Raw genomic sequence first — 17137 nt, forward strand, 5'->3', positions numbered from 1 at the left:
TTTGTTTTTTTAGGGCTGCACCCGAGGCATATGAAAGTTCCCAGGCTAGGGGTCTAATCAGAGCTATAGCTGCCAGCCTATACCACAGCCATAGCAAAGCAGGATCCCAGCTGCATTTGCAACCTACACCACAGCTCACAGCACTGCTGGATCCTTAACCCACTGAACGAGGCCAGGGATCGAACACACGTCCTCATGGATCCTAGTTGGGTTTGTTACCGCTGAGCCACAACAGGAACTCCTCTATTGGGATAATTTCTATTGTTCCTTTGAACACTAGTTCAAATACTTTTATTTATGTGTTTGGCAGAAAATATACTTTTTAGTTTATTTATTGTCTGCTCTGGTAAGCAAGACTCCTGACAAGTTCTTTTGTTCTTTAGAAAGCTTTTTTTTTTTTTACAAAAAATTGAGATGTAGTTCACACAGCATAAAAATTCACTCTTTTAGTATAATTCATTGGTTTTTAGTACCATCATAAGGTTGTACAACCATCTGCACTATGTAATTCCAGGACATTTTCATGATCCCAATTTATATTGTAACCAGTAAATAATGGATTTCCTCAACTATCTTACTCTTAGTTTTTTCATTTTGATCAGTGTGTGAGATGGAACACATTAAGCTAACAGGAAACCGTATATTAAAAGACTTAGAGGAGTTCCCGTCGTGGCGCAGTGGTTAACGAATCTGACTAGGAACCATGAGGTTGCAGGTTCAGTCCCTGCCCTTGCTTAATGGGTTAACGGTCCGGCGTTGCCGTGAGCTGTGGTGTAGGTTGCAGACTCGGCTCGGATCCCGAGTTGCTGTGGCTCTGGCATAGGCTGGCGGCTACAGCTCTGAATAGACCCCTAGCCTGGGAACCTCCATATGCCATGGGAGCGGCCCAAGAAATAGCAAAAAGACAAAAAAAAAAAAAAAAAAAAAAAAAGACTTAGAGATATTAACCGATTCCAATTTATAGAGCTGGTTGGAGGTCAACTAAAAAAGACATTTTTATCCATGGTCCCCACACTCCCAGCTGCTAAATTATTTCAAAGCAAATTCCATATATACACTTCAGATACTTTAGGGAGTTCCCATCATGGCCCAGTTGTTAACGAATCTGACTAGCACCTATCAGGACCAAGGTTCAATCCCTGGCCTTGCTCATTGGGTTAAGGATCCAGAATTGCCATGAGCTGTGGTGTAGTCCAGCAGCTACAGCTCCGATTTGACCCCTGGCCTGGAAACTTCCATATGCCATGAGTGTGGCCCTAAAAAGCAAAACAAACCAAAAAACCCAAAAAAACAAAAACAGCTACTTCAAAAGATACTTCAGTATGTATTTCAACACAAGTTACTTACACACCAAGCTTTCTCCCTCTTGATCATTTACCAGATGCCCCTGTTTACATGCGTCTGTGCCTGCCCGCTCTGTTATTTTCTAGTATTCATTCGTCCATTCTTTTTTTTTTTTTTTTTGTCTTTTTGCTATTTCTTGGGCCGCTCCCGCGGCATATGGAGGTTCCCAGGCTAGGGATTGAATCGGAGCTGTAGCCTCTGGCCTACACCAGAGCCACAGCAACGCGGGATCCGAGCCGCGTCTGCAACCTACACCACAGCTCACGGCAACGCCGGATAGTCAACCCGCTGAGCAAGGGCAGGGACCGAACCCTCAACCTCATGGTTCCTAGTCAGATTCATTAACCACTGCGCCACCACGGGAACTCCATTTCTTTTCTTTCTTTCTTTTTTTTTTTAATAATAGTTTTGCTACCTGGGAAGCATTAGCTGTTAGTAATAATATCATGAATTATAAAAATGATTTAATCCTTATACCTGCTCTGTGAAATAGGCATTTTTTATTCCATTTTACAGATGAGAAAACCAAGGCTTGGACTAGTTAAGTATTATGCTGAAGTACATGACAAATAAATAATGGAGCTAAAATTTGAGTCTGAGTTCTCATCTCAAAGTTCAGAACATTGAGGCTTCTCTGAAAAGGGAAAGCTACTATTCACAAAATTTGTCTCTGTTGTTTGAGATCATTTACATTATATTTTCTCAGATTTAATCTTCATTATAACCCTCCAGGTGTATTAAACTTTAGTCTGTAATTTTTTTGTTATAGAAGCACCTCAGTTTTTCACTTTTTTGTGTGTGTGAGTAGCTAACTAAACTCTAAAAAATATGCGTATTTTATTTTTAAATGTATTTGAGTTTGTAAGTTGAATTTCCATATTGACAATACCAATGGTTTTTGTGGAAAAAAACATGCCTTTTGGTTCGCCAAGTGAGTCTGTGTATGGGATAAAACCTCTGTGTTTGAAATTGAGTATTTTTGTATTTTTGGTACTATACCATTAGATGGCTTATTGGATAGACATTTATTACACTTGATTAGGCACATTTTTTGTCATTGCTATAATTTCTGAAAATCGAAATTGGTAATGTTAATGTGAAAGCAAGAAGGCATAAATTGGGAAGAGGGCTTCCTAATGTTGGCTCATCTAATCACCTTCCAACACTCTAAATTGTTCAATGGAAAACAGAAATTATATTCCCGTGAGGTAAAGAGAACTATGGTAAGGAGTTCTTTTCAGTCAACAGACTGTATTAACATTTAACAGTTTTTTATCTATTATGTGCTTTATTTATTATGTATTTGGTTTATTGTGTGTTAGGTGCTTGGTAACCTTAATCCAGGCATGACATACTTCCCAGTGCACGGTAGGTCCTTGGTTAAAGTTTAATGATAATGAATAATGAAATGACCTGTAAAAGCTTTGAAACTTTGGAGTAGATTTCCACTCTACTTTATAAAGAATTATGAGATATTTCCAAATTCTTGCATTATGAACTGCTTAAAGCACATCTCCAAAGCACTATCCCTAAAGTGAGAGTTGATTGATGTTGGGCGAAAAATGGGGGAAATTAAAATACTGTATATCTTTTTAAAAAATACTTTTTCATTAGGAGAATGTATATCCATCATGCTCCTCTTCTATAATAAGAAATTCCCGGGAGTTCCCGTCGTGGCACAGTGGTTAACGAATCCGACTAGGAACCATGAGGTTGCAGGTTCGGTCCCTGCCCTTGCTCAGTGGGTTAACGATCCGGCGTTGCCGTGAGCTGTGGTGTAGGTTGCAGACGCGGCTCGGATCCCGCGTTGCTGTGGCTCTGGCGTAGGCTGGCAGCTACAGCTCCGATTAGACCCCTAGCCTGGGAACCTCCATATGCCATGGGAGCGGCCCAAGAAATAGCAAAAAGACAAAAAAAAAAAAAAAAAAAAAAAAAAAAGGAAATTCCCGAAACACTGTTTCAGTTATTTTTATTTTTGGTACAATTAGTATTTTTATTTTTTTTTAATTAAAAAAATTTTTTTGTCTTTTTCAGGGCCGCACCTGTGGCATATGGAGGTTCCCAGGCTAGGGGTCCAATTGGAGCTGTGGCTGCTGGCCTACGTCACAGCTAGAGGAATGCAGGATCCGAGCTGTCCCTGTGACCTACACCACAGCTCACGGCAATGCCGGATCCCCGACGCACTGAGCAAGGCCAGGGGTCCAACCTGTGTCCTCATGGATGCTAGTTGGGTTCATTAACCGCTGAGCTATGGGGGTAACTCCAGATAGTATTTTTAATTGGTGTAGCCTTGTAAAATGAAAAATTGCTTTTACGTACTGTCTTTCATAGAGTTTTTCTCACATAAGTAAAAATCTTTACTACGGTGTGGTTACATTTTCCATTTGTAACAGAGCCATTACTCTATGTATTTCATTTTGGGTTCCCTCCACATTTTGGTTGATCTGAACTATTTCTTTCTTTCTTTTTTTTTTTAGGACTGATGGTCGCATGTGTGGCACATGGAAGTTCCCAGGCTAGGGGTCGAATTGGAGCTATAGCTGCCGGCCTACGCCACAGCCACAACAACACAGGATCCAAGCCTCGTCTGTGATCTGCACCACAACTCATGGCAATGCCAGATCCCCGACCCACTGAGTGAGGCCAGGGATCAAACCTGCGCCCTCATGGATACTAGTTGGATTCGTTTCTGCTGAGCCATGACGAGAACTCCTATTTCTTTATTTTTGAGGAAATGTGAAACATCACCATGGTTCTAAGAGTCAGAACTATGTGAAAGAGTATGCTCAGACAGCTATTACTCCCCTGGTCCCTTTTATCCCACTCCTATTTTCGCTTTCCATCCCATTTCCACCTACCTCTTGTTAGGTAACCAATCTTGTGAATTTCTAATTTCTCCTTTTTTTTTGTACAAACGAGCAGACGTGTGCCTATTTTCTCATATTTCTTTTACAGAAAGGGTAGCACACACTGGATATTCTTTTGTGCTTTGATTTAATACTATATCTTATTATATTATACCCTTATTATATATTAATAATATATACAGTTTATCCCCTTAATATATTCAGGAATTTCTTCTTATCAATTCATGGAATGCTTCTAATTCTTTTTTGCAGCCGCATTGTACTCTACTACATAGGCGTACCATAGTTTATTCAACCGTCCTCCTATGTCCGGGCATTCAAGCTGTTTCCAGTATTTTGCGGTTACAAACTTTAATGAATAGTTTTGAGTATATATACTTTTGTGTTGTTGAGGTGTGTCTCAAGGGTATATTCACAAGAGTGGGATTGCTAGGTTAAAAGCTAGGTGCGTATGTTTTATTCTGTTATTGCAAAATTTCCCTCCAGAAAAGTGGTGGGAACGCAAACAGATGCCTGGTTAGAGTGCTTGGTTCTCACAGTCTTACCAGTGAATGCACTGTCATATGCTTTTATTGTCCCCAAACTGATGAGTGAGAATGGTATTGCAACATTTTAATTTACATCTCCATTGAACATCTTTTCATATGTTTAAAGGCCATTTTTATATCTTTGTTGCGTGCTTTACTTTATGGAGTTGTATCTTTTGCACACTGTCTTAGTTTATTCACCTTCCGCTTGTCAGGACAGTAGCACTTTATAGAAACCAGACATTAAATATGACTTTTCTTTTTCAGATCTTCCATGGTGGCTTATTTTAATTCGACAGAAAGCTTTGGTGGGCAAACTTCCAGGAGACCATGAGGTCTGTAAAGTTACCAAAGTTGCTGTGCTGTCACTTTCTGAAATGGAACCTCAGGATCTTGAGCTCGAGGTAAGGTGAAGTCTCAGGAAATTTTATGGAAATATGATGTAGATATAATAGCAACAATGAGGATTTGGTTTAATAAGCAAGAATCATACTGTTTTAGAGCTGGATAATATCTTTAGAGTAATTTAATCCTGTGGTAGTGGAACTGTTGTTTTAAAATCTGAAATCGAGTATATAAGATGCATAAAAATGTTGCGGAAACCGCAAAAACTGTGGCAACGGAAGGAGACAAACAGCACTCGGAGATATGGAAAAGCAAGGTTTATTCAGCACCGGTGCGGGCTCAGAGGAGTCACCTCCAGAGTCTGAGCACCAGGTCTTTGTTCTCCGTAACTTTTATACACTACAAGGCCTTGGTTTTCCCATGTAAGCATCCCGGACCTCCCCCATCCCCAAGCAGACAGTGTTCCTCCCTAAGAAACTGAGCAAGCAAGGTTACAGAAGCAGAATTTATAAGCAATGCTAGGTACCTAATTAGCAGGGCTGCTGGCTTGGACAGACAGCACACAGTTGTTACATTATTACAAGAAGGGTGGCACAGTGATGAGCATAGCTGGAAAGGCTTGCAGCTGCCTTCTTAGCCAAGGGGGGGGGGTTGTCCTTTAGTTAAAACTCCATTTCAAAAGCAGAGCTGCTTTGGTTGAGGTGTGATGCGAGAAGGGTTCCTTGGGGCCCTGCCTACTTAACCTGTGCTGGAAAGTCACCTTCTGCTTCTGGGGATCCCTAGAACTCTGCATAGCACAATTTGAAAACTGATTTTGGGGAAAGCAGGGAGTCAGAGTGAGATTTAACTTTTTTTTTTTTTTTTTTTTTTGGTCTTTTCTAGGGCCACATCGCAGCATGGGGAGATTCCCAGGCTAGGGGTCTAATCAGAGCTGTTGCTGCTGGCCTACGCCAGAGTCAGAATAATGCCAGATCCGAGCCACGTCTGCGACCTACACCACAGCTCATGGGAACGCTGGATCCTCAACCCACTGAGTGAGGCCAGGGATAGAACCCACCACCTCATGGTTCCTAGTCGGATTTGTTTCTGCTGCCCCACAATGGGAACTTTGAGATTTAACTTTTACTATAGCTTTTTTATCTATATTTCTTGAAATTTTTCTGAGGCTATATTTCTCATGATTTTTTTTTTTTTTTTTTAAAGAGAGAAAACCACTGATCTAGTGAGACATTTTCATTTTCTAAGAAGAAACCACGCCCATAAGTAGAGTGCCTTTAGGCCTAGATAATGAGATTGCCCAAGGCCAGTGTTTGTTTCCATACTGTGCTGCTTCCATCTGGTAGAAGTAACCCATGAAAGCATTTGTGTCACGTCATACATGTGTACCAGTGTGGGGATGTGGCATCTAGGGATGTCATCACTTTGTCATAGTCCAGCCTTTTTTTGATCACCATGTGATGTGTCAGGCAGGCCCTGAGGATTAGATGGATTATCATATTTAATGCTTTGGACTATCCTATAAAGTAGGAACTGTTACAGTCCCTGTTGAACAGGTGAAGAAAGAAGGCTTGGTGAGGAATTAATCACACAGCTGACACATGGTGGCATCCAGTCTGGACTCTGGCTGTCTGGTCCTGTATTACTCTGCTAAGCTTGTCTCCCTGTTACCTGAACATCAGGTAACAGATAACATACTGGCTGCCGCCCCACAACTCAATACACGTTTTTCTAGGCTGAGTTCTTGGGAAGGAGGTCTGGAGGCAGGGTTCAATTAAAAAAAAAAATAATACCTCAGAAATACTGTGGGTTTGGTTCCAAACCACTGCAATAAAGCAAATATCACAATAACATGAATCAAATGACTTTTTTGGTTTCTTAGTACATAGATAAAAGTTATGTTTATACTATACTGTAGTCTATTAAGTGTGCAAGTGCATTATGCCTAAAAAAAGGTACATACCTTAATTTTTAAATACTATTGCTAAAAAATGCTCACCATCCTCTGAGTTTTCAGTGAGTCATAATCTTTCTGCCTTAATATCAAATAACAAGTATAATAATAATGAAAAAGTTTGAAATCCTGTGAGAATTACCAAAATATGACACAGAGACATGAAGTGAGTAGATGCTGTTGATAAAGTGGTGCCAACAGACTTATTTGATACAAGGTCCCCACAAACATTTAATTAAAAAAATGCAGGATCTGTGAAACACAGTAAAATGGGATATGCCTGTAAAAATATAGTTATTTTTATGCTTCAGATTTTACTGGAAATTTGACAATCTAATTTGTTTTTCTTTTTTTTTTTTTTTTGGCCGAACCTGTGGCATGTAGAAATTTCTAAGCCAGGGATTGAACCCATGCCTCAGCAGTGGCAGTGCCAAATCCTTAACTACTAGGCCACCAGGGAACTCCTTGACAATCTGATTTTAAGAAACCAACATTGAAATGAATTTAGGAGGACCCTGATATTCTGTTTGTTATAGGAATCAAAGATGAGAGTACCTTTCTTTTTTTTTTTTTTTAGAGGGACCTGTGGCATGTGGAAGTTCTGGGGCCAGGAATCTAACCCACACCACAGTAGTGACCCAGGCCGCTGCAGTGACAATGCTAGATCCTTAACCCACTGCGCCACAAGAGAACTCCTACAGTACTTATTATTTTCTTTTAATTGGTACTAGAGATAGAATGCTCTTCACTATTGCTGATCCTAAGACAAATAACTTAGGTGGCAATTGGGCCTATTAAAAGCAGGTGTTTCCTTGCATTTTGTTTTCCTGAAGGGCAGCCAGACTGACAAAAATTGTATCAGTTTACCAAGCTGGTAAACTTGTATCTTTAGGATGACTGCTGACAAATTGAAAGGTCAGCATGGCTTCCTGTCACTGGCCTTTGCCTTGAGGGTGAGCACTCCTTGGGCAGTATTCTGGTTTGAGCATTAAGCCTGGGGGCCATGGCAGTTAGATTTAGAGCAGGGACGAGCTTGACCAGCACCTTGATAACCTGTCAGTCATCAGTTTAGACATCTGGCATTCCCAGTCCTGGGGAAATGAACCCTCCTCATTCCATCCCTGGGGAAATGACCTGTTCTCAACTAGAGAACTGAATAAGACTCTTGCTGGACTTTTCAGGAAGGTTTTCTTATGCCCTTTATAGTCACCAATCTGTAACTTTTGAGATTAGTAGGTGACTGTTGTGTAAGTGACAGGGGTGGGGTAGAGGTGGCAGGAATAGAGATCTTTAGGAAATAACATTTAATGAAATTTTAAGACACAAACATGTGAATATGATGAAAGCTTTTAAAGTGTCTTTATTCTGAAGACTTTTCCTCTTTTGATACTTTCAAGTGAAAGAGATTGTCTTCAAATGAAAATGAAAATAAGGAGTTCCCGTTGTGGCTCAACAATTAATGAATCTGACTAGCATCCATGAGGATGCAGGTTCAATCCCTGGCCTCGCTCAGTGGGTTTAAAGATCCGCTGTTGCCATGAGCTGTGGTGTAGGTTGCAGACACAGCTTGGATCCTGCGTTGGTGTGGTTGTGGTGTAGGCTGGCAGCTACAGCTCCAATTCAACCCTTAGCCCGGGAATCTCCGTATGCCACAAGTGCAGCCCTAAAAAAGCAAAAAAAAAAAAAAAAAAAAAAGATGAAAATAAGATATTCCCCCCATAGCTGAGTATTTGTACAACACTGCTGGACAGTCTGAGCTATGTGTTTATCAGGGGTACTAAAAAGTATGGTCTGTGTTAAGAGTTGGAAATATTTACATATTGACCCTTGCTAATTAGGGGTAAACATGATTTTGGAGATTCTAGATCTCATTTTCGTAGTGTGGCATCCCTTTCTCTCAAGAGAATATAAGTTTAGAAATTTATATTTAAGTCTTTTTCCTCCTCCTTCTAATTCTCTCTTCTGGTAATGGAGCTTTCCAACAGTGAACAATAGGAGGAAGGGCAAAGAACAGATATGTTGAAAATCAAGAGCAAGTTGCTTATTTTCTGACATGTTAATTTAAACCTTTAATATCCTTATTTCATCTCCATATAACTTCATTTAAAAGAAGTTTTTAGAAGTATGATAATTTATGTGTGGTTTTTGTTTTTGTCTTGCTTGTACAGTAAATTATAACTGAGGAGAAGGGGGAAAAAAAAAACACTTAGAAATAATCATTGGGAGTTCCTGTTGTGGTGCAGCAGAAATGAATCCGACTGGGAACCATGAAGGTGTAGGTTCCCTGACCTCACTCAGTGGGTTCAGGATCTGGTGTTGCCGTGAGCTGTGGTGTAGGTCGGCAACTATAGCTCCGATTCAGCCCCTAGCCTGGGAACCTCCATATGCCGTGAGTGCGGCCCTAAGAAAAAAAAAAAAAAAAAAAAAAAGAACAAACGAATCATTGTCAATATTTTGGTAAGTTTTAATGGTTGTTTCCATTTGGCCCCAGCTTATTGAAGGAGCAATATTACTTTCACATTTTCATAATAGTTTGTTTTTGTTTCTTTGAATATTTTTTCCTACTTTTTTTTTTTTTTTAAACTCCTGTTATTTTTCATGGCCATACATATCTTGTGCACATAAGACTTTCTTAAACAAAGTTGATTTTTATGTCTTCTTTGTATGTTCTTGGAATTTGGGCATCTGTGTATCAATTTGTATACCCACTGTTCTTACCCTTTTCCAGAAGGACCTTTGGGCTCTTTAGTGTGGTCTGTTCTCAGATTTTCTAGGGTCTCACCTGTCTTCTGTCATTGGAGCAATAACAGTTTTATCTCAAGAGTCTGGAATTAATAGAATTTCTAGTTTTCTACCTCAGTTGATTTTTTACTTTTGGTATAGGCCTTATTTATTTGCCAGTTGTTTTTTTTTTAAAGAATTCTCATACTATACAGTTCATCCATTTAAAGCACATAATTCAGTGCTTTTTAGTATATTCACAGTTTTGTAATCATCACCACAGTCAGTTTTAGAACATGTTCATCACTCTAAAAATAAACCTTGCACTCATTAGCAGTCACTCCTCATTTGCCTTCAAACCCCAGGCAAATCCTAGGCAACCACTAATCTATTTTCTATCTCTCTAAATTTGCCTACTCTGAATATTTCTTATAAATGGACTCATAACAGTGTGGCCTTTTGTGACTTGCTTCTTTTATTTAGCATCATGTTTTCAAGGTTCGTCTTTGTTGTAGCATGTGTCAGTGCTACACTTAATTCCTTTTTATTCCATTGTATGGATATACCACATTTTATTCTTTCATTATCAGTTGATGGACATTTGGCTGTTATGAATAATACTGCTGTGGACAATTGTGGACACATACTTGGTGGATATTGTTTTCATTTCTCTGGGGAGAAAGAAATTCCATACCAAGGAATGAAATTGCTGTGTCATATTGTAACTCTGTGTTTAACCTTTTGAGGGCCTGTCAGACTATTTTTCAAAAGCAGTGGCCACTGGGGGGAAAAAATCTATACAAGAATATGAAGAATCTGTGGCGTTCAAATAAATGAGAACATAGATATTCTTTCTTTTGGAAAAGATGTCCTTTAACATCTTTAAAGTTTTATGGGCTTATGTTCCATGTCTGCATATCTTATTTTGCTGTATCTCATTGCCTTAGTAGATAACTGCATCATTTTCCATATTTGGTTTCCCATTAGACATCTGTTTAAACTTTTAGCTCCAGATGGACATAATAGATACCAACTTGTAAAGTATAATAATTTATTTTCCTTTTCCTAAACAGTAGCAGCAACATCAGCCCTCAATCTTGGTTGTAAAATGTAAGTTGCTAGGGTAATTGAAAAACTAGGGCTGTAGTGGTGGTTTTGTTTTTGAGATTGTACGTGTCAGTGTTGTAATAAGAGCCCCTAAATACATATTACACAGAACTGGCTGGGCCTCTGGAAGAGGGAAGATGATCCCTGTCCACACTATGTGCTTAAATCCCAAAAGAGCTTTGTCTAAACAAAGCATTTTAAAACTGGAAGGGATCCCACAAAGTAATTTTCTCTATTCCTATTTCTTGGTAGGACTGAATTTAACCTTTTAAAAAAGGTCATGGTCTGTGCTTTCTTTCCTAAATGTAACTATGTATATGGAAGCTTCTAAAATATTCACTGGAAATGTTTATGTTTAAAGTGATATTAAGTGTCTATTTAGAAAAGTCAGCTTTAAGAGACAGACTTCTGGATAAGATGGTGTGGTGACTTCGCTAAATAGATGACCATCCTTATTTGAGACCTTTGGGGCCATATTTGTTTTATAATTCAGGTTTTGGGGGATTTCTGAACGGTTACCCGATGTATTCTCTATGTGCTCAGTGAGTATAGGCTGTTACGCTACAATACTACACATTCATACCTCTTAAAGAATCATATGAATATTCATTCTAAGGAAGATAAACAGTGACCATAAATAGCCTCATATCAGTTCAGGGCTTATTTTGTCATCAGAGGAGCTTGTAACAAGCTTAAAAAAAAAAACTTTCAGGTTTCAGAGGTTTTGGATTTGGAGTTGTCGATAAGAAGTTAAGAAATATAGGGCCTCTATTATCAACTCTATTCCAAGTTCAGGAATAAGAAAGATTTGAAAAACAAGAAAAGAAAAAGATGTTGCCAGGAAAAGGAAAGTAGCATCTTCTCTCTGTTATCTAAATATCAACTCTATTCCAAGTTAAGAAAGAAGAAAGATTTGAAAAACAAGAAAAGAAAAAGATGATGTTGCCAGGAAGAGGGAAGTAGCATCTTTTCTTCATGCACTGTAAATGGAACAGCAGATCAAACAGAGGTCACAGGCCTCCTGGGTTTGGACTCATAAGCAGGCAGTGTTGAGTGGAGATTTGGACCCAGTGTAGTCAGGGGAACCAAACGGGCTATATTGGAGATTGGGGCCTGGAGCCATGTCCAGTACTTTAAGCCTGGTGCTGGAGTCGACTCCCCAGTTCACAAAAGGAGGCTGTTAGGTTGTCTGCCCTAGTAGGATAATTGTGCATTAAAGAACTCTCCATCTGTTAAGCCATTAGCACCTCCCTTGAGAAACACTTGTCTGGGCAAAAGATAAGGTTCTGAACTAACATATTAACAGTCAGCATGAAATAGTTGGATTGATGGGAGAGACCTTAGCAAAGAGAACAATGGAAGATGACTCCAGGTTTTCTCGCTTAAGTGATCCAGTGGTGGTGTAGTCGTTGCCTGAGATAGGGCATAGCAGAGAAGGAACGAGATTTGGGAAACGTGCTGGTCAGTTTGGGAGATGCTGAACTTGAAGGGCTAGTGTGTCAGTTATGGGTAGATGTTATATTTTGGGGCCATGAGCTCAGAACAAGAGTGGAGTTAGAAATGTGGTGTTAAACATAGTGGTAGTTAAAATGAAGAAAGAGGATGAAATTTTCTGGGCAGAACATGAAGGGTGGGAATAAAGCTAAAGATAGAACCTTGGGAACCACTGTCATCTTTAGCGATAGAGATGCCAACAAAGAAGATGGAGAAGGAACAGTGAGAGGAAGAGGAAGAACCCAGAGAGATGGTGTCCTGGGGACCAGAGAAGGAGATGGCAGGGGAGTGATCAATAGTGTCACATTCTTAGACAAAAGGTTTGTCCTTTTCAGAGTGAGGGGGACCTTGTTTCACTCCACATGAGCAGTTTCAGTTTGACCTGCTCCAATCAGACTACAGTCCTCACAGTCCCAGTGGCTGTGACGCTACCCCGCTAAATCATGGAGGAGATTCCAGGGCTGGGGAATGGATTTGAAATAAAAGATTCTGGTAAACTTGAAAGTGTTAAAAGGTGGTAGGAAAGGGCCTATTAGAGAAAGGTTGGAATAACAGGGAGAGAGGGGTGAATAATGGAGCAGTGGTCCTGATCCTAAAGGAGACATAACAGGAGACTAGCCTTGCACAGAAAAACAACTCCCATCCTTCGGAGAGTGAGGAGAGCGTGGGTGCAGACTAGGTGTGCTGCTTCAAGATTGCTTTAGAATAGCTAGATATTTAGAATCATCTTTGATATATTCCTGGGAGAAAATTTTGCTGGCTTGAATGCTCTTAATTAAGAAATAACTGTACCTGACAAATGCATAATATCCTATTTTGAATATTAAAATTGTAACAATCTATAACTAGGTTTGAGGCATGTTTTCAAGTATTTTAAAGAAAATGTTAATATGACTAGATAATTACTAACATTTTATGTAAAAATCACTCACCAACAGTTAGTTGCTCAGTGCCACAAGTAGGAGAGTGCCTCTGCTGCCTCAGTGATTCTGCACTACGGGAAGTGGGGGAGTGTGAGGTATATTCATAGAAGGGGAGGAGTGGTGGTTTCCCAGGACTGCTTTTATGCCCCGTGAGTCAGTCTGGAGGTTACCACTTATATCTATAGCATCAGAGCCCATTCATTCATTTAACAAATGTTTTTTTGAGATCTCCTGTACCAGCTACTACTAAGGCTCTGGAGATACATGAGTCAGTAAAACAAAGATCTCTGCTGTTATGGAACTTAATTTTAGTGGGGCAAGGGCAGATGATAAACATCAACATAATTTATTATGTCATGTGTTGGAAAGTAATAAATGCTGTGGGAAATAAAAGTTGAATCCAGTAAGGGTGGTGAGTGGAGTGCCCAGGGGTGGAGATTGTGGTAAGAGACCTGGGCAGAGAGAACAGCTAAAGCAAAGGCCCTGAGGTGGAAGAAGTCTGATGTTGAGGAACAGCAGGGAGGTTGATTGGGTGGAGGGGAGTAAGCAGGGGAAGGAGAGCCGAAGGAGAGGAGGGCAGCAGGAATAAGGTGAGAGTAGTTTTGGACATGTTGAGTGTGAGGTACCTGGTGGAAATCCAGGTGGAAACATTGGGATGTGTGCATCTAGAATTTTGAGAAGAGCGGGAAAGAAAACATATGTATAGGCGGGAAGGAAGGGTTGGCATGAAGACGGGAATTGAAACCTTGAGAGTAAATGAAATTTTTGAGGGTGTAAGTCCAAATAGAGAAGGGAGTCAAGGACTGGCCTTTAAGCTGCCAAGACATTAAGACGTCAAATGGTTGGGAAAGAACCAGTAAACGAAATAAAAAAGGCAGGCAAGATGGTGTATCAGAGGGGATGAGGGGAGATGAACTGTGTCAAATGCCTATGAGTGTTAAGATAAAGGCCAAGAATCCACCGTTGCCTTTAGCCAAGTGGAGGTCATTTGTCACACTGGTGATGGGTTTGGATGGGTTTAGGTGGAGTAGTGGGGGCCAGAGCCAGGTTGGAGAGGGCTTGCGAGAGAAAGGGAGACAGTGAAGTACAGAGTACAAAGGAGGAGGACTGTAGCTGATCAAGGAAGAGTGTCAAGTGAAGGTGTTAGAGGAGAGATCAGCATGTTTCTGTGCTGGAGGAAGTGATCTGCAGAAGGAGGGGAGAGTACGCTTGGTTCTCTCCCTTCCCCATCATCTCAAGATTGGCTAGTTTTACTTATTTGAAGGGAAATTGAGTTAGCTCAGTTTTGGAAGGATGACCATAAATCTTTTTTTACTTCACTTTTAGTTCCCTTGTAATCATGTTGTGAATCATGTGTGAAGAGGACGTTTGATAGTCGTAACTTTGAAAAGGCATAAAACCCATAAGATTGTATTATTACATCTGAATTCTTAGTCCAATTATGTCTCCAATTCCATCCCCCCCCCAGTTTACTGAAGTATAATTGACGAAATTGTCCACTTCCAAATATGATAAAATAGGAACCATCCTCTTCCTTTTTAAAAAAATTTATAACCCAAAGCTTTGACTAGTTTCTGTTCTCCTCATTAGGTGTTTTTCATCCTGTTTATTATCTAGTAATAGTTACTTTGTAAGTAAGACATTACTAAAAAACATTTAGTAACTGTTAGCTCTCAACAGTAGCCTACTGAATAGCATAGCAATAAAACCAGTGTATTGAAAAAATGGAATTAGTCTGCATATGGCCGATAGGATCCTTGTGCCCTTTTTTAGAATATTTGCTTTGTGTGCTGAGCCACGTGAAGTTAAATGTCAAATGCTTGACTCTAACTAGGTAGTCATCTCAAGCACCTCTGTGCTCTTCTCTTGTCCTAACATCTTCCCATTCTCTTCCTCACCTTTGTCGGCGGGACTGTGCATTTCCTGAAACCCCTACTTTCCAGTTCTTCTAATTTAATCTCTGGACCCGAAGAGTGTGTTTTTATGCTGATTTCATTAGTATGTGTAAGGACAGGAGGAGAGAGTTGTTGAAATACCTGGCTTTTAAGATTCCCAATAGAGCACACTCATTTTTTTTTTATACAGTGATTTTTATTTTTTCCATTGTAGCTGGCGTAAAGTGTTCTGTCAGTTTTCTACTGTACAGCATGGTGACTCCGTTGCACATACATGTATACATTCTTTTTTTTCACATTATCATGCTCTACCATAAGTGACCAGACATAGTTCCCATTGCTACACAGCAGGATCTCATTTCTAATCCATCCCAAAGGCAATAGTCTTCATCTATTAACCCCAAGCACCCCATCCATCCCACTCCCTCCTCCTCCTCCCCCTTGGCAACCACAAGTCTATTCTCCAAGTCCATGAGTTTCTTTTCTGTGGAAAGGTTCATTTGTACCATATATTAGATTCCAGATATAAGTGATATCATAAGGTATTTGTCTTTTTCTGACTTTCTTCACTTAGTATGAGAGTCTCTTAGTTCCATCCATGTTGCTGCAAATGGCATTATTTTGTTCTTTTTTATGGCTGAGTAGTATTCCACTGTGTGTGACACCACATCTTCCTAATCCAATCATCTGTTGATGGACATTTGGGTTGTTTCCATGTTTTGACTATATTGTGAATAGTGCTGCAGTGAACATGCGGGTGCATGTGTCTTTTTCAAGGAAAGTTTTGTCTGGATATATGCCCAAAAGTGAGATTGCTGGGTCATATGGTAGTTCTATGTATAGTTTTCTAAGGTACCTCCATACTGTTCTCTATAGTAGTTGTACCAGCTTCTGTTCCCACCAACAGTGCAGTAGGGCCCTTTTTTCCACATCCCCTCCAGTATTTGTAATTTGTGTGACTTATTAAAGAAGGCCATTCTGACTGGTGTGAGGTGGTATCTTGTAGTTTTGATTCGCATTTTTCTAATAATCAGTGATGTTGAGCATTTTTCCATGTGCTTGTTGGCTATCTGTATATCTTCCGTGGAGAAATGTCTATTCAAGTCTTTTGTCCATTTTTCAATTGGGTTGTTGGCTTTTTTGCTGTTGAGTTGCATAAGTTGTTTGTGTATTTTAGAGATTAAGCCCTTGTCAGTTGCATCATTTGAAACTATTTTCTCCCATTCTGTAAGTTGTCTTTTTGTTTTCTTTTTGGTTTTCTTTGCTATGCAAAAGCCTGTCAGTTTGATTAGGTCCCATTGGTTTATTTTTGCTTTTATTTCTGTTACTTTGGGAGACTGACCTGAGAAAACATTTGTAAGGTTGATGTCAGAGAATGTTTTGCCCATGTTCTCTTCCAGGAGCTTGATGGTGTCTTGTCTTATGTTTAAGTCTTTAAGCCATTTTGAATTTATTTTCATGCATAGTGTGCGGGTGTGTTCTAGTTTCATTATTTTGCATTCAGCTGTCCAGGTTTCCCAGCAATGCTTGTTGAAAAGACTGTCTTTTCTCATTTTATGTTCTTGCCTCCTTTGTCAAAGATGAATTTTACCATAGGTGTCTGGCCAATAGAGCACACTCTTGACACCTTCTCACTCAAAGCACTCAGTTGCCTAGCATGAATGTTGAGCACAGATTGCTGTAAAGAAATGAGCCTAAAGTATAGCACATGTGTATTTTACAATATTTTAAATCTTACGTGCTAATTTTTAAAGTATTAATGAACCTCAGAGTATTTGATTCTTCAGTTATATCAGATGAGAACCTATTACAATTCTGATCCTAGCCTGAATTTTCTACTCCTAAATCCTAAGTATATCCTGCCCTGTATCCTTTGCTTATCCCCTACTATGACTTTCTAATCCTTGAAACCACAGCTGTGTTTCCTAAAATAAGTTATCTACAGGGCCCTTTTACCTGCTTT

General features: G+C 39.7%; 1 protein-coding gene across 4 annotated transcripts in view; it reads left to right on the forward strand.

Moving 5' to 3' along the window:
• Window positions 1–17137, forward strand: part of INPP5F (inositol polyphosphate-5-phosphatase F) — a 93948-nt gene that overhangs the window by 41023 nt on the left and 35788 nt on the right. For all 4 annotated transcript variants that reach the window (XR_002338746.1, XR_002338745.1, XM_005671507.3 and 1 more), the window contains exon 3: window positions 5006–5142. Coding sequence is in view for 2 of the 4 variants with exons in the window: in XM_005671507.3 (XP_005671564.1) it covers window positions 5006–5142 (137 nt within the window). In the remaining 2 variants the exon portion in view is untranslated. The remainder of the gene's footprint in view (window positions 1–5005; window positions 5143–17137) is intronic.

Source organism: Sus scrofa, chromosome 14 (assembly GCF_000003025.6).
Source record: "Sus scrofa isolate TJ Tabasco breed Duroc chromosome 14, Sscrofa11.1, whole genome shotgun sequence".
NCBI classification, from domain to species: domain Eukaryota; kingdom Metazoa; phylum Chordata; class Mammalia; order Artiodactyla; family Suidae; genus Sus; species Sus scrofa.